The sequence below is a fragment of the Mytilus trossulus genome, chromosome 11 (genome assembly GCF_036588685.1).
Source record: "Mytilus trossulus isolate FHL-02 chromosome 11, PNRI_Mtr1.1.1.hap1, whole genome shotgun sequence".
Lineage (NCBI taxonomy): Eukaryota > Metazoa > Mollusca > Bivalvia > Mytilida > Mytilidae > Mytilus > Mytilus trossulus.
Window position 1 is genome coordinate 20747841 of NC_086383.1, and position 18459 is coordinate 20766299.

The following is an 18459-nucleotide window of genomic DNA, read 5'->3' on the forward strand; positions in this document are numbered from 1 at the left end:
TCTGGTCTACCAGGTGCTGCATGGCTGGAGATTGAGACTGACGAAAAGAACCAATATCATTCCATCTTCTGGTTTTGAAAACATCTGAAAAATGTGTTACCCAATCAAGGAGAATTAAACAAGTATTCATATAAATTATTATAATAAAATGCATATGACATTAAACAATCAACCATGCCTACTACAATATCATACTACAACATATGATACTAGGGCCATGTCGCTAAACATACTTCATCTTTACATTCTCCACTGAGTAATATGTACAAAGTAAAATCTCATTCACCATGTCTCTGCAATACCAAAATTGATATCAGGACCATGTCATTGTGAAACATCACAGACTAGCGTCTAATCTAACTGCGAGAACAGTTGATAAAAAAATTTCAGTTCCAAAGATACACTTCGGACTACTTCCTTTTGAATAGATTCTATTCTTTTCTTTAAATTCTAGCACATCTTTAACATAAGCTTTGTAAGTCAAGTTTTTATTAAAAATATATGACCAGAATGGCGCAGATACCCATCTTGGAACAATTAAAGACCCTTTAGCCTTACAGTAAATCAGATGTTTAATTGTGCGTATAACTGAATAAATAGGGGGGACAAGCCAATTATTTTCTCCTTTTCAATTTTGTGTAAACGCATCTACAGCTTCTGCGTTCGGATTCCAGAAAAGTGAGTTAAACCTTTTTGTCTTGTTATTCATCACGCTAGCAAACCTGTCAACAGTAAAAGGTCCCCATAAACTTTCTAAAAATTCAAAAAATTCATTTGAAATTTGCCATTCCTCATGATCACTCATTTTGCTAATGTAATCTGCCTTTGAATTCAATGTGCGGGGAATCCATTGTAATTCAATTAATATATTATGCTCTTTACAAATACAAAAAATAGAACAGGCAAGATTTTGTAAATCCTCCTTCATACTTCCAGCTTGTACTATACGTACACAATTTTGGTTATCAGTAAACCATTTTAAACTTTTGACCATAAATAGAGTACTAAACAACAAAAGGGCCTGTTCGATTGCTCTCATCTCTCTCCAGGTGGAGCTTTTACATCTCTCTAATTCGTTCCACATTTTGTGAAAAATCTTATTTTCCAATTCTACAGTATAAGCCCCACAGGCTACATTACTAGCATCTGAAAATATTACTATCGAAGAAGGGCTGTACATAGCCAATTTCCTTTTATTCAAAGTAATCACATTGGATTTCCAGAACTTAAGCTCATTCAAAATCTCAGCTGGATAAACTATTTGTAATAATTTATCCCAGCTCAATCTTTGCACGATGCACAAGTAACAATATCTTGTCATTAATCTAGTCAAATTTCCGAACACGGGTGATAAAGAAATGATCTTACCAGTCACTTGAGCTAATTGCATAGCAGAGAAAAACAAACATCTGTCTAAAATTTCATCTATAGACTGTAACAAATCATTTAATCTTCTTTCGGGAATAGAAATGCAGAATTGAGCAGAATCCCAAGTGATTCCTAACCATTCTAACTTTTGGGTAGGTTCAAAAACAGATTTTTCTACATTGACTAAAAAAACAGCCTCTTTTAGTGATTTTTTGACAAAGTCGGAATCTTTTCGACATAATTTGCAATCCGAAGCCATTCCAAAACCATCATCTAAATACAAAACAATATCAATCGAATTTTGTCTCCAATATTTGACCATAGATCTCAAACATTTCGTAAATAAGTAAGGGCTAGAAGCTAGACCAAAAACTAAAACTGAAAAACAGTAATACTTGTTATTCCAGGAAAAACCAAGAAACGTTTGTTGCTGAGGACAAATGTCGTAATGATGATAACCAGACTTTAAATCGAACTTAAACAGACAAGAACTTTTTTGAAAAATTGATTATCTGTTTTCCAGTCTTCAAATTTAAATCTCTCTTTTTTGACGAATTTATTTAAAATTGAAAGATCCAATATTAACCTCTTTTTTCCGGACTTATTGGTGGCAACTGATAAAGGATTAACAATATAAGGCGTAAAGGGAACTTCATATGCACATCCAGAATCAACTAATTCTAAAACGGCTTTTTCCACAAATTCTGAGTTAGAAACAGCAGATTTATTGTTTTTTGTGCATACTAGGGGGAGGCAATAAAAATGGGATTACATAACCGTTTTTAATTGTATCTAAAACAAAACATTAGCTCCAATCTTAACCCAAAAATCGTAATGTTTTGCAAGCCTGCCTTTAACACCTTTAAAGTTATGACTAGCAGAAAACTCTAATTTTTCAAGAAATTGAACTTGTGACATAAATTCGTCAAGTTCGTCGTTATTGCATTCAAAGCACAGGCACTTGTCTCAGAATTTTTTTCCCTATATACCTTATTATAACACTGTGTTATAATAAGGTATATAGGGAAAAAAAAATTCGGAGACAAGTGCCTGTGATTCAAAGCTAGAAGATAATAAACTTATATCTAGATACTTATCATTAACAGTAACTGTATCATTGCTGTTTGGATGGCTGGTAACTAGGTGAAGAAGCTGTGGCTGACTTGAAGTTGAGTGGGCAGTTTCTTTTCCAGTGACCATACTGCTTGCAGTAGTGACAGATGTCCATGGGGCACGGCTCACGCCGTGCAGTGCTGGTACGAAAGGGCTGTTGATATCGACTGAAGTCGTAAGCTGGAGGAGGAGCAGTGGCAGTAGCGATACTCCCAACTGCTGGAGAAGGTCTAGCTGTATACGGCTGTGGGCGGGTCTTTTTCTCCTTAATAGTTTTGAGGGCTCTAGTCTCAGCCTGGCGAATCTTTTTCTCGTCCTCGTCATTTTCAGCGATATCGTTACTTTCATATTCTCTAACCGTAGCCCATCCCCCAGTGGAGTTATCAGCGACCCTGATGAGTTTGTTTCTTTCTTTAAGTTTACATACCAAATCACCAGTAATAGAAGAAAAGGGAGAAGCAACAGATACGAGATCCTTGTGGATTTTGTTAAGGCCATCCAAAATGTTCTCATTAAATCGAAACTGAATACGGTTCCCTTCTGATTTGAACTTAATATTAGCCTCATCTCTGAATTTCTTAGATAAATTGTCTTGTTCTGACAGAATGTCGGACTTCAAATCAACAAGTTTCTTATCCAAATAGTCTTTAAAAAGGCCAAAAGTGTCTACTAAGTCACGGTTTTGATTAGCTTGTGAATTTGAAGCATTAAGACGTTCGGGTTGACCATGTAAGGGGTCCCTTAACAAATCTTCTTCATTCAGATCGAGCACTGGTTCGGACATATCTTTACCTAAACTAAGCTGCCATACCTTGTATGCGTGTCTTGTATTTGTATATTTAACAATGGCACTCAATTGTGCGATTTTTTATTTTTTTTTTTATTGTTGTTAGATATACTAACCATGAGATATTGAATATTGATTTGGCATAATTTTGCCCCTAGATGTCTTTTTTTTTTGTATTTTTTTTACTTTGGATTGATGTCTCATATAAGTCAACCCCTTTTCGAAAGAAGTATTATGTTAACGTCGTTACAAAACTTTGAGTTTTTGAAAAACTAAGGCTTTTCTACCTCAGGAATAGATTGCCTTAGCTGTATTTGGCTAAACTTTTATGAATTTTTGGTCCACAATACTCTTTAACTTCGTACCTTATTAGACCCTTAAAACATTTTTTTATTCGAACGTCACTGATGAGCCTTTTTGAGACGAAACGTGCGTCTGGCGTAATCATAGAATTTTAATCCAGATATCTATGATGATTTTATTCATAAAGTTAATGTCCATTGTAGATAATAACACAAAAATCAGATTCATTGAATTTTGAAAAAAAGTACATTTTCATAGTACGAAAAAAAATCATTAATTAGATATAAGAATATTTGGTATGAGTGCCAATGAGACATCTCTCCATTACTGTCACACTTATTGAAAGTAAACCACTACATTTTAGGTATAGGTACTGTTTTAAACCCAGAACCATTAAACATGTGTTACGAGATATAATGGACATTTTGTCAATATCAAAGCCTATTTTTTTTATCTTGTATGCAAGTATTTAATGAGTCTTGGTGAAGATGGATGGTATTTTCAAGAAGAAATCAAACGATATATTTTCAAAAAAAGTCATCGACGTATTTGAGAACAAATCAGACAACGATATACTAGCACATAAAAGTGGCGGCATAGATGTCTTTGAGACGAAAGAAGATATCTTTGAAAACCCAGGCTATCAAGCTAACATTTTCCCCGGAGACAAAGAGACAGAATATCATGAACCAACAGTAAAAGATAAACCACTTCAGGTAAATATACTTACTAGAATAAACCCCTTCATGTGTATGTACTTTTTAGAATAAACCCCTTCAGGAGTATGTACTTACTAGAATAAAACCCTTCAGGTGTATGTACTTACTAGAATAAACCCCTTCAGGTGTATGTACTTACTAGAATAAACCCCTTCAGATATATGTACTTACTAGAATAAACCCCTTCAGGTGTATGTACTTACTAGAATAAACCCCTTCAGGTGTATGTACTTACTAGAATAAACCCCTACAGGTATATGTACTAATTAGAATAAACCACTTCAGGTATATGTACTTACTAGAATTAACCCCTCCAGGTGCATGTACTAATTAGAATAAACCACTTCAGGTGTATGTACTTACTAGAATAAACCCCTTCGGGTGTATGTACTTACTAGAATTAACCCCTTCAGATATATGTACTTACTAGAATTAACCCCTCCAGGTGCATGTACTAATTAGAATAAACCTCTTCAGGTGTATGTACTTACTAAAATAAACCTCTTCAGGTGTATGTACTTACTAGAATAAACTACTCCAGGCAGGGTTTCCGCTGGCGCCATTTTTGCAATTTGCGAAAAAAATAATAATTGTGGCGATAAAATTTCGTCATTTGCGAAAGAATTTGGCGAAAGAAATATAAAGAACGATTTATTTTCCTCCATCTTGTTTATTTACTTTTTTCGAGTTTCTCGGACTTTACCCGATCAGACAATACTCGGAAATCACCTTGACCTCATTAACGTCTGGACAGAAAATGAATAATCAGCTGATTACATTTTATTTCTATCGACAACAAAGGACTATATTAATAAAGGTGCTGATTGAATTGTTTGACAAAATGATATGATTAAATGGCTTCTGCTAAATTCATTTTCTGTCCAGACGTTAATGAGGTCAAGGTGATTTCCGAGTATTGTCTGATCGGGTAAAGTCCGAGAAACTCGAAAAAAGTAAATAAACAAGATGGAGGAAAATAAATCGTTTTATATATTTCTTTCGCCAAATTCTTTCGCAAATGACGAATTTTTATCGCCACAATTATTATTTTTTTCGCAAATTGCGAAAATGGCGACCGCCAGCGGAAACCCTGCCTGGAGTAGTTTATTCTAGTAAGTACATACACCTGAAGAGGTTTATTGTAGTAAGTACATACACCTGAAGAGGTTTATTCTAATTAGTACATGCACCTGGAGGGGTTAATTCTAGTAAGTACATATATCTGAAGGGGTTAATTCTAGTAAGTACATACACCCGAAGGGGTTTATTCTAGTAAGTTCATATACCTGGAGTCAGGGTTTCCCCATGGTCTATTATTTTTTTCGCCACCTCTTTCGCCAAAACAATATATTTTTCGCCACATTATTATTTTTTTCGCCAAATAACATAACTATATTTTTTGTTTAAAATTTTAATTTTTTTCTACCCCCCCCCCCCCCTTTCCCCCTTTCACTTAAATAAGATGATTTTGCCCATTGTGTCTATGATTATGCTCTCAAACTTATTTTTTAATTTAAAAGGGAAAACTATTCATTGTATTTTAAACAACTTTTGTAATTGATTGGGCCACTATACTTTTAATAATAAAGAATATATACGTCCTGGAATATAACAAATTATTGGACATGTTTTGATTATATAATACCAGTATATTTCGTAGGGAAAGTTTCTTTAAAAGAAAAATACTGATGTTCCCTTTCGTACTAAGAAGTTTTTTTACAACGAAACAAAAGCTTTTATCACATGAAATTGATCCCTCGTTTCATGTGTAGTCATTTCATCGAAGGGCTGTTCTCAATCGAGCCAACCTTTTGGATAGATTTCTTCATAACGACAGTTTTCTTTTTTTTCTTGACCATCGTAAATGAAACTTACTAATTAGAATAAACCACTCCAGGTATATGTACTTACTAGAATAGTCCCCATCAGGTGTATGAACTAATTAGAATAAACCACTTTGAGTATATGTACGGTAGCCTATAATTGTTAATGTCTGTGTCATATTGGTCTCTTGTGGACAGTTTTGTCATTGGTAATTATACCACATCTTCTTTTTAATATTACCAGAATAAAACCCTTCAGGTATTTGTACTTACTTAAACAAACCACTCAATGTATATGTACTCACCAGATTTGACTGTTTAGGTGTGTTGTTTCGATTGATATCTTATACTGAGTATATGCTGGAGACAGGACCTGTTTGTACGGAAGCCGGTAAGTGTCAGGGTAGAGTTTTATTTTTAAGTTGATATAACGACTTAGCTAACGTGGTTTAACAACTTAGCTAACGTGGTTTAACAACTTAGCTAAGTTGTTTTAACGACTTAGCATATTTATCTTGTTTAACAACTTGGCTAACTTGTTATAACGACTTAGCTTACTTGTTTAAACAACTTAGCTAACTCGTTTAAACAACTTAGCTTACTCGTTAAAACGACTTAGGTTACTTGTTATAACGGCTTAGCTGATTTAACTCGTTATAACAACTAAGCTAACTCGTTATTACGACTTAGCTAAGTCGTTTAAACAACTAAGCTATCTCGTTAAAACAACTTAGCTAAGTTGTTTAAACGAAATAGCAAATTTGTTTAAACGACTTAGCTAGGTCGTTATAACGAGTTACCTAAGTTGTTATAACGAGTTTAATTAGCTTATTAGTTAAAACAAGATAGCTTAATTGTTTAAATAAGTAAGCTAAGTTGTTTTAACAAGTTAGCTAAGTCGTTTACACAAATAAGCTAAGTCGTTATAACAAGTTAGCTAAGTTTTTATAACAAGATAAATATGTTAAGTCGATATAACAACTTAGATAAGTCGCTATAACGACTTAAATATAAAACTCCACCCTGACACTAACCGGCTTCCGTACATTTCCGTTGAACTTCAGATCACCCCAATTTTTGGCATGGGGTTCGTGTTTTGTCAGTATTTAGTTTGTTCTGTGACCTAAACTTGTTATTTTCTGTGTCATCTGGGCTCGTGTTGAAAGTTGTCTCATTGACAATTATACCTATATCTTCTTTTTTTGTATTTATTCTTACAGGTTGCAGATATACTATGCCATGGGAAATTCCGAAAGAACAGATGTCATGCCAAGGTCATACAGAGGACGCTTGAACTTTATATGAAAGGAGAAGATAAAAACTTAAAAAAGAAACTGACTGCAGTTAAACCAAAGAGAGTGACAATTAAGGATGATTTAGAGTGGTAGGGATAAATTCTGAACTTAGAACAGTTATCCATAAATGAAAGACACCATTCAAGTGCAACTTTGCTGGATTCGATCCAAGCAGTGCAAGGTGAAAAATAAAGAAATCTTTGCAGTCGGGATAATTATCAACCGTTTTGTCAAAAGTCGGAAAAGTACTGTGTGGTTCCGATTGCTCCGTTCAGTGAATGCGAAAATAATTCATAAGGAACCAGTGTGATTTGTTTATTCATAAAAAGGTGTTTTATTCTATTGACTGTTTGCTTAATCCATGGTTTGTTTACGTATTCCAAGATGAAAAGCTAACGGAGTGCCACCCATAATTCTTGATGCCACGCTTCTGTGTTTATTTAGCATTACTGGTTCCCTTGAAATGTTTAGAAGATGAAAACTGTGAGGTATCATGAAAAATATATGACTTTTGGAAGAGTGTCCGACTATGAAAAAACGGTTAAGCCCTCACGTAACAATCTGTGTTTCGTAGTACAAATGTAGTTATATTCTTATTCGTCACCTCAAACGCATATAAAGTATTTATAAAATAAAAACAAACACTTGTTACATAGGAATAGCTCGCCAGCATGTGCAGCTTACTGTTAAATTTTATTAAATCAAAATATTGAGTCCCGATGTCATGATATCGGTCACACCGCTGCGTAGTACACGACAGCCTACAAAATAGAAGAACAAAATCAGAAATCATATATACATATAAATCTTAATAATCAAACAAACAATGTCCTACTGATAGTATAAATATCTTTCTATCTATGCGTGAAAACATTTCAAATATACAAGCATCTTAATCCGGGAGGGGGGGGTCTTTACCTAAACTAAGTTGCCTTACTGAACGGTATACGAGCTTCGAATGACCATATATCTTAAATTACTTAAACAAGACAACTATTCGCGCTTTAAAAATCCCGTGCTATTTACATAACAAATATCATACTCAATATATTTACGCAATGCGATAAATATTGACCAATCCGAAATATCATATATTTAAAACACAAACCTGTTTATCCAATATAAACACCAATAGATGACCACTATGCGGACACACAATCACGTGTGATTGTTTACATAATAGAAAACACGTTTATGCTCAACTTTAATAAATACATTTATATTCTAATTCGTCACCACAAACGCATATAAAGTATTTATAAAATAAAAACAAACACTTGTTACATAGGAATAGCTCGCCAGCATGTGCAGCTATTTTCGACTAAACAAAGAAAGGCGCAATTGTGTGCTTTTTAAATTCCTAAATTTTTAGTTACTGTTAGACGTTCACTGATGTTATCTTTGACATATCCGTCCTTAGCCCGATCTGATTTCCAGCGACCATGTTTTTTGAAGATTCTATCTTCCACATGCGCATTTGCAGCAGCAGTGGCGCCTCCGGACCTCAAACTATGCAAACCAAAATACTTTTTGTCTAAACCAATAGATGTTAAAGTAGATAACAGAATGTCTCTTGCAGTAGTATAAGAAAGCTTACCATTTCTTAATTTGTAACCATTTACAGATTTACAAAAAGAAAAAGGACGAAAAATCAAACCATTACTGTCCGACTTGATGTTTGCTAAATCTAAATATTTCATCAACATTTGAACGGGACATGTAATTTTGTCCGTTTTTTAAATGAGTACATCTCTACCCTCACGGTAAATATCAGTTTTACTACTCTCTATCAGTAAACTGATGTACGAATCATGAAAAACAATATTATTTCTTGTCAGATTTGCTAATTCTGAATACCTCAAAAATCCAGCAAAACTTATAAGGCACATACATGCTATTCTAACATCTTTCAGATTAGATTTATCGTTACCATAAAGCATAAAGATTTGATACAAAATTTCTGGTGTTATAGGTTCTTTCTTAACCACAATGTGTCCAACAGATCTCAAAGATCCTTCCTTCACAGAAATAACCAAATCTGATTTACACGGATTTTCAACTCCGGCTAATCTATGAGCACAACTTATAGCATAAAAAGCTTCATTTATGCTGATAGTAGATTTACCAATATTAGTCAAATAAACTAAATACGATGCGACAGAAATAACTGAAGCAGGTAACGTGTTTGAAAAATTAATAGATAAACACTACTTACAAAAAGCGTTGAAAACATATCTATACTGTACTGTCGTTGAGTGTTAGCTGCTCTAGATGACAAACAAAGGAAGGTATCTGGTCTACCAGGTGCTGCATGGCTGGAGATTGAGACTGACGAAAAGAACCAATATCATTCCATCTTCTGGTTTTGAAAACATCTGAAAATGTGTTACCCAATCAAGGAGAATTAAACAAGTATTCATATAAATTATTATAATAAAATGCATATGACATTAAACAATCAACCATGCCTACTACAATATCCTACTTCAACATATGATACTAGGGCCATGTCGCTAAACATACTTCATCTTTACATTCTCCACTGAGTAATATGTACAACGTAAAATCTCCTTCACCATGTCTCTGTAATACCAAAATTGATATCAGAACCATGTCATTGTGAAACATCACAGACTAGCGTCTAATCTAACTGCGAGAACAGTTGATAAAAAAATTTTCAGTTCCAAAGATACACTTCGGACTACTTCCTTTTGAATAGATTCTATTCGTTTCTTTAAATTCTAGCACATCACATCTTTAACATAAGCTTTGTAAGTCAAGTTTTTATTAAAAATATATGACCAGAATGGCGCAGATACCCATCTTGGAACAATTAAAGACCCTTTAGCCTTACAGTAAATCAGATGTTTAATTGTGCGTATAACTGAATAAATAGGGGGGACAAGCCAATTATTTTCTCCATTCCAATTTTGTGTAAACGCATCTACAGCTTCTGCGTTCGGATTCCAGAAAAGTGAGTTAAACCTTTTTGTCTTGTTATTCATCACGCTAGCAACCCAATCAACAGTAAAAGGTCCCCATAAACTTTCTAAAAATTCAAAAAATTCATTTGAAATTTGCCATTCCTCATGATCACTCATTTTGCTAATGTAATCTGCCTTTGAATTCAATGTGCGGGGAATCCATTGTAATTCAATTAATATATTATGCTCTTTACAAATACAAAAAATAGAATAGGCAAGATTTTGTAAATCTTCCTTCATACTTCCAGCTTGTACTATACGTACACAATTTTGGTTATCAGTAAACCATTTTAAACTTTTGCCCATAAATAGAGTACTAAACAACAAAAGGGCCTGTTCGATTGCTCTCATCTCTCTCCAGGTGGAGCTTTTACATCTCTCTAATTCGTTCCACATTTTGTGAAAAATCTTATTTTCCAATTCTACAGTATTAGCCCCACAGGCTACACTACTAGCATCTGAAAATATTACTATCGAAGAAGGGCTGTACATAGCCAATTTCTTTTTATTCAAAGTAATCACATTGGTTTTCCAGAACTTAAGCTCATTCAAAATCTCAGCTGGATAAACTATTTGTAATAATTTATCCCAGCTCAATCTTTGCACGATGCACAAGTAGCAATATCTTGTCATCAATCTAGTCAAATTTCCGAACACGGGTGATAAAGAAATGATCTTACCAGTCACTTGAGCTAATTGCATAGCAGAGAAAAACAAACATATGTCTAAAATTTCATCTATAGACTGTAACAAATCATTTAATCTTCTTTCGGGAATAGAAATGCAGAATTGAGCAGAATCCCAAGTGATTCCTAACCATTCTAACTTTTGGGTAGGTTCAAAAACAGATTTTTCTACATTGACTAAAAAAACAGCCTCTTTTAGTGATTTTTTGACAAAGTCTGAATCTTTCCGACATAATTCGTAATCCGAAGCCATTCCAAAACCATCATCTAAATACAAAACAATATCAATCGAATTTTGTCTCCAATATTTGACCATAGATCTCAAACATTTCGTAAATAAGTAAGGGCTAGAAGCTAGACCAAAAACTAAAACTGAAAAACAGTAATACTTGTTATTCCAGGAAAAACCAAGAAACGTTTGTTGCTGAGGACAAATGTCGTAATGATGATAACCAGACTTTAAATCGAACTTAAACAGACAAGAACCTTTTTTGAAAAATTGAATATCTGTTTTCCAGTCTTCAAATTTAAATCTCTCTTTTTTGACGGATTTATTTAAAATTGAAAGATCCAATATTAACCTCTTTTTTCCGGACTTATTGGTGGCAACTGATAAAGGATTAACAATATAAGGCGTAAAGGGAACTTCATATGCACATCCAGAATCAACTAATTCTAAAACGGCTTTTTCCACAAATTCTGAGTTAGAAACAGCAGATTTATTGTTTTTTGTGCATACTAGGGGGAGGCACTAAAAATGGGATTACATAACCGTTTTTAATTGTATCTAAAACAAAATCATTAGCTCCAATCTTAACCCAAAAATCGTAATGTTTTGCAAGCCTGCCTTTAACACCTTTAAAGTTATGACTAGCAGAAAACTCTAATTTTTCAAGAAATTGAACTTGTGACATAAATTCGTCAAGTTCGTCGTTATTGCATTCAAAGCACAGCCACTTGTCTCAGAATTTTTTCCCTAAAATTTCGGAGACAAGTGCCTGTGATTCAAAGCTAGAAGATGAAAAACTTATATCTAGATACTTATCATTAACAGTAACTGTATCATTGCTGTTTGGATGTCTGGTAACTAGGTGCAGAAGCTGTGGCTGACTTGAAGTTGAGTGGGCAGTTTCTTTTCCAGTGACCATACTGCTTGCAGTAGTGACAGATGTCCATGGGGCACGGCTCACGCCGTGCAGTGCTGGTACGAAAGGGCTGTTGATATCGACTGAAGTCGTAAGCTGGAGGAGGAGCAGTGGCAGTAGCGATACTCCCAACTGCTGGAGAAGGTCTAGCTGTATACGGCTGTGGGCGGGTCTTTTTCTCCTTAATAGTTTTGAGGGCTCTAGTCTCAGCCTGGCGAATCTTTTTCTCGTCCTCGTCATTTTCAGCGATATCGTTACTTTCATATTCTCTAACCGTAGCCCATCCCCCAGTGGAGTTATCAGCGACCCTGATGAGTTTGTTTCTTTCTTTAAGTTTACATACCAAATCACCAGTAATAGAAGAAAAGGGAGAAGCAACAGATACGAGATCCTTGTGGATTTTGTTAAGGCCATCCAAAATGTTCTCATTAAATCGAAACTGAATACGGTTCCCTTCTGATTTGAACTTAATATTAGCCTCATTTCTGAATTTCTTAGATAAATTGTCTTGTTCTGACAGAATGTCGGACTTCAAATCAACAAGTTTCTTATCCAAATAGTCTTTAAAAAGGCCAAAAGTGTCTACTAAGTCACGGTTTTGATTAGCTTGTGAATTTGAAGCATTAAGACGTTCGGGTTGACCATGTAAGGGGTCCTTTAACAAATCTTCTTCATTCAGATCGAGCACTGGTTCGGACATATCTTTACCTAAACTAAGCTGCCATACCTTGTATGCGTGTCTTGTATTTGTATATTTAACAATGGCACTCAATTGTGCGTTTTTTTAATTTTTTTTTATTGTTGTTAGATATACTAACCATGAGATATTGAATATTGATTTGGCATAATTTTGCCCCTAGATGTCTTTTTTTTTGTATTTTTTTTACTTTGGATTGATGTCTCATATAAGTCAACCCCTTTTCGAAAGAAGTATTATGTTAACGTCGTTACAAAACTTTGAGTTTTTGAAAAACTAAGGCTTTTCTACCTCAGGAATAGATTGCCTTAGCTGTATTTGGCTAAACTTTTTTGAATTTTTGGTCCACAATACTCTTTAACTTCGTACCTTATTAGACCCTTAAAACATTTTTTTATTCGAACGTCACTGATGAGCCTTTTTGAGACGAAACGTGCGTCTGGCGTAATCATAGAATTTTAATCCAGATATCTATGATGATTTTATTCATAAAGTTAATGTCCATTGTAGATAATAACACAAAAATCAGATTCATTGAATTTTGAAAAAAAGTACATTTTCATAGTACGAAAAAAAATCATTAATTAGATATAAGAATATTTGGTATGAGTGCCAATGAGACATCTCTCCATTATTGTCACACTTATTGAAAGTAAACCACTACATTTTAGGTATAGGTACTGTTTTAAACCCAGAACCATTAAACATGTGTTACGAGATATAATGGACATTTTGTCAATATCAAAGCCTATTTTTTTTTATCTTGTATGCAGGTATTTAATGAGTCTTGGTGAAGATGGATGGTATTTTCAAGAAGAAATCAAACGACATATTTTCAAAAAAAGTCATCGACGTATTTGAGAACAAATCAGACAACGGCGGCATAGATGTCTTTAAGACGAAAGAAGATATCTTTGAAAACCCAGGCTGTCAAGCTAACATTTCCCAGGAGACAAAGAGACAGAATATCATGAACCAACAGTAAAAGATAAACCACTTCAGGTAAATATACTTACTAGAATAAACCCCTTCATGTGTATGTACTTTCTAGAATAAACCCCTTCAGGTGTATGTACTTACTAGAATAAAACCCTTCAGGTGTATGTACTTACTAGAATTAACCCCTCCAGGTGCATGTACTAATTAGAATAAACCTCTTCAGGTGTATGTACTTACTAGAATAAACCTCTTCAGGTGTATGTACTTACTAGAATAAACTACTCCGGGCAGGGTTTCCTCTGGCGCCATTTTCGCAATTTGCGAAAAAAATAATAATTGTGGCGATAAAAGTTCGTCATTTGCGAAAGAATTTGGCGAAAGAAATATATAGAACGATTTATTTTCCTCCATCTTGTTTATTTACTTTTTTCGAGTTTCTCGGATTTTACCCGATCAGACAATACTCGGAAATCACCTTGACCTCATTAACGTCTGGACAGAAAATGAATAATCAGCTGATTACATTTTATTTCTATCGACAACAAAGGACTATATTAATAAAGGTGTTGATTGAATTGTTTGACAAAATGATATGGTTAAATGGCTTCTGCTAAATGTCACATATAGAATTTATTTACCACTTTGCGACGCACGTGTTTGAAGCAAACTTTTGACTTCTCCTCTGCTTTTAAAGATAGTTTAGAAGAGAAAGCTGTTGTTGTGACGAAAAATGTCCAAAAGCTTGAAACACGTGCGTCACTCAAACGACTTTAAAAACGTCTTCCTAATCAATTACCGATATTTAAGTCAAAGGATAATTAAATTTTTAAAGTTTTAAATCCGAGATATTTCTTGCTTTTGGACATTTTTCGTCACATATTACAGGACTTAAATGTCGAAATACGCGTGAAAGTTAAGAAATAGCCAATTTTGAATAATGAAATGGACTGCCGCGACCTTTTAGCCCCTTATTATAAATAAACTTTATACCTCATTCGAAATCGTATAACAAGAGGAACAAAATGTATATAGTCAACATATTCCGCAACGCATATTAGAGGACTTAAATGTCGAAATACGCGTGGAAGTTAAGAAATAGCCAATTTTGAATAATGAAATGGATATTTTGAATAATGAAATGGACTGCCGCGACCTTTTAGTCCCTAATTATAGATAAACTTTATACCTCATTCGAAAGCTTTTTTTTTGGGAGGAACAAAATGTATATAGTCAACGTGTTCCGCAACGCATATTAGAGGACTTAAATGTCGAAATACGTGTGAAAGTTAAGAAATAGCCAATTTTGAATAATGAAATGGATATTTTGAATAGTGGAATAGACTGCTGCGACCCTTTAGCCCCTAATTATAGATAGATTTTATACCTCATTCGAAATCTTATAACGAGAGATACAAAATGTATATAGTCAGCATGTTCCGCAACGCATATTACAGGACTCAAATGTCGAAATACGCGTGAAAGTTAAGAAATAACCAATTTTGAATAATGAAATGGATATTTTGAATAATGGAATGGACTGCTGCGACCCTTTAACCCCTAATTATAGATAAACCTTATACCTCTTTCGAAAGCTTATCACGAGAGGAACAAAATGTTTATAGTCAACATGTTCCGCAACGCATATTAGAGGACTTAAATGTCGAAATACGCGTGAAAATTAGGAAATAGCCAATTTTGAATAATGAAATGGATATTTTGAATAATGGAATGGACTGCTGCGACCTTTTAGCTCCTAATTATAGATAAACTTTATACCTCATTCGAAAGCTTATTTTGGGAGAAACAAAAAGTATATAGTCAACATGTTCCGCAAATTATATTACAGGACTTACATGTCGAAATACGCGAGAAAATTAAGAAATAGCCAATTTTGAATAATGAAATGGATATTTTGAATAAGGGAATGGACTGCTGCGACCTTTTAGTCCCTAATTGTAGATAAAATTTATACCTAATTCGAAAGCTTATAACGATAGGAACAAAATGTTTATAGTCAACATGTTCCGCAATGCATATTACAGGACTTAAATGTCGAAATACGCGTGAAAATTAAGAAATAACCAATTTTGAATAATGAAATGGATATTTTAAATGATGGAATGGACTGCTGCGACCCTTCAGCCCCTAATTATAGATAAACTTTATACCTCATTCGAAAGCTTATAACAAGAGGAACAAAATGTATATAGTCAACATGTTCTGCAACGCATATTAAAGGACTTAAAAATGTTGAAATACGCGTGAAAATTAAGAAATAGCCAATTTTGAATAATGAAATGGATATTTTGAATAATGAAATGGACTGCTGCGACCCTTTAGCCCCTAATTATAGATAAACTTTATACCTCATTCGAAAGCTTATAACAAGAGAAACAAAATGTAAATAGTCAACATGTTCCGCAACGCATATTAAAGGACTTAAATGTTGAAATACGCGTGAAAGTAAAGAAATAGCCAATTTTGAATAATGAAATGGATATTTTGAATATTGGAATGGACTGCTGCGACCCTTTAGCCCCTAATTATAGATAAAATTTATACCTAATTCGAAAGCTTATAACGATAGGAACAAAATGTTTATAGTCAACATGTTCCGCAACGCATATTACAGGACTTAAATGTCGAAATACGCGTGAAAGTTAAGAAATAGCCAATTTTGAATAATGAAATGGATATTTTGAATAATGGAATGGAATGCTGCGACCCTTTAGCCCCTAATTATAGATAAACTTCATACCTTATTCGAAAGATTATAACAAGAGGAACAAAATGTTTATAGTCAACATGTTCAGCAACGCATATTACAGGGCATAAATGTCGAAATACGCGTGAAAATTAAGAAATAGCCAATTTTGAATAATGAAATGGATATTTTGAATAATGGAATGGACTGCCGTGACCTTTTAACCCCTAATTATAGATAAATTTTATACCTCATTCGAAAGCTTATTTTGGGAGGAACAAAATGTATATAGTCAACATGTTCCGCAACGCATATTAGAGGACTTAAATATCGAAATACGTGTGAAAGTTAAGAAATTGCCAATTTTGAATAATGAAATGGATATTTTGAATAATGGAATGGACTGCTGCGACCCTTTAGCCCCTACTGAAAGATAGACTTTATTCCTCAATCGAAAGCTTATAACGAGAGTAACAAAATGTTTATAGTCAACATGTTCCGCAACGCATATTACAGGACTCAAATGTCGAAATACGCGTGAAAGTTAAGAAATAGCCAATTTTGAATAATGAAATGGATATTTTGAATAATGGAATGGACTGCCACGACCCTTTAACCCCTAATTATAGATAAACCTTATACTTCATTCGAAAGCTTATCACGAGAGGAACAAAATGTTTATAGTCAACATGTTCCGCAACGCATATTAGAGGACTTAAATGTCGAAATACGCGTGAAAATTAGGAAATAGCCAATTTTGAATAATGAAATGGATATTTTGAATAATGGAATGGACTGCTGCGACCTTTTAGCCCCTTATTATAGATTTACTTTATACCTCATTCGAAAGCTTATTTTGGGAGGAACAAAATGTATATAGTCAACATGTTCCGCAAATTATTTTACAGGTTTTTTATGTCGAAATACGCGTGAAAATTAAGAAATAGCCAATTTTGAATAATGAAATGGATATTTTGAATAATGGAATGGACTGCTGCGACCTTTTAGCCCCTTATTATAGATATACTTTATATCTCATTCGAAAGCTTATTTTGGGAGGAACAAAATGTATATAGTCAACATGTTCCGCAATGCATAATAGGGGACTTAAATGTCGAAATACGCGTGAAAGTTAAAAAATAGCCAATTTTGAATAATGAAATGGATATTTTGAATAATGGAATGGACTGCTGCGACCCTTTAGCCCCTAATTATAGATAAAATTTATACCTAATTCGAAAGCTTATAACGATAGGAACAAAATGTTTATAGTCAACATGTTCCGCAACGCATATTACAGGACTTAAATGTCAAAATACGCGTGAAAGTTAAGAAATAGCCAATTTTGAATAATGAAATGGATATTTTGAATAATGGAATGGAATGCTGCGACCCTTTAGCCCCTAATTATAGATAAACTTCATACCTCATTCGAGAGTTTATAACAAGAGGAACAAAATGTTTAAAGTCAACATGTTCAGCAACGCATATTACAGGACATAAATGTCGAAATACGCGTGAAAATTAAGAAATAGCCAATTTTGAATAATGAAATGGATATTTTGAACAATGGAATGGACTGCCGCGACCTTTAAGCCCCTAATTAAAGATAAATTTTATACCTCATTCGAAAGCTTATTTTGGGAGGAACAAAATGTATATAGTCAACATGTTCCGCAACGCATATTAGAGGACTTAAATATCGAAATACGCGTGAAAGTTAAGAAATTGCCAATTTTGAATAATGAACTGGATATTTTGAATAATGGAATGGACTGCTGCGACCCTTTAGCCCCTACTGAAAGATAGACTTTATACCTCAATCGAAAGCTTATAACGAGAGTAACAAAATGTTTATAGTCAAAATGTTCCGCAACGCATATTACAGGACTCAAA

The 18459-nt window shown here is 33.9% G+C and overlaps 3 protein-coding genes across 3 annotated transcripts; 1 reads left to right on the forward strand and 2 right to left on the reverse strand.

The window, feature by feature from the left end:
- Positions 1-4042: 4042 nt before the first annotated feature.
- LOC134689637 (uncharacterized) lies at positions 4043-7514 on the forward strand. Its single transcript, XM_063549604.1, has 2 exons — positions 4043-4287; positions 7334-7514. Exons 1-2 carry the CDS (start codon positions 4060-4062, stop codon positions 7499-7501), a joined length of 396 nt encoding a protein of 131 aa, XP_063405674.1. The 5' UTR covers positions 4043-4059; the 3' UTR covers positions 7502-7514.
- A 1630-nt stretch (positions 7515-9144) lies between these two features.
- Positions 9145-9987, reverse strand: LOC134689829 (uncharacterized). The gene is made up of 2 exons (XM_063549796.1): positions 9932-9987; positions 9145-9517 (listed from the first exon to the last, which is right to left on the reverse strand). Exons 1-2 carry the CDS (start codon positions 9985-9987, stop codon positions 9145-9147), a joined length of 429 nt encoding a protein of 142 aa, XP_063405866.1.
- A 162-nt stretch (positions 9988-10149) lies between these two features.
- On the reverse strand, positions 10150-11331 carry LOC134689830 (uncharacterized). Its single transcript, XM_063549797.1, has one exon. The coding sequence runs from the start codon at positions 11329-11331 to the stop codon at positions 10150-10152; it is 1182 nt and encodes a 393-aa protein (XP_063405867.1).
- Between the last annotated feature and the right edge of the window lie 7128 nt (positions 11332-18459).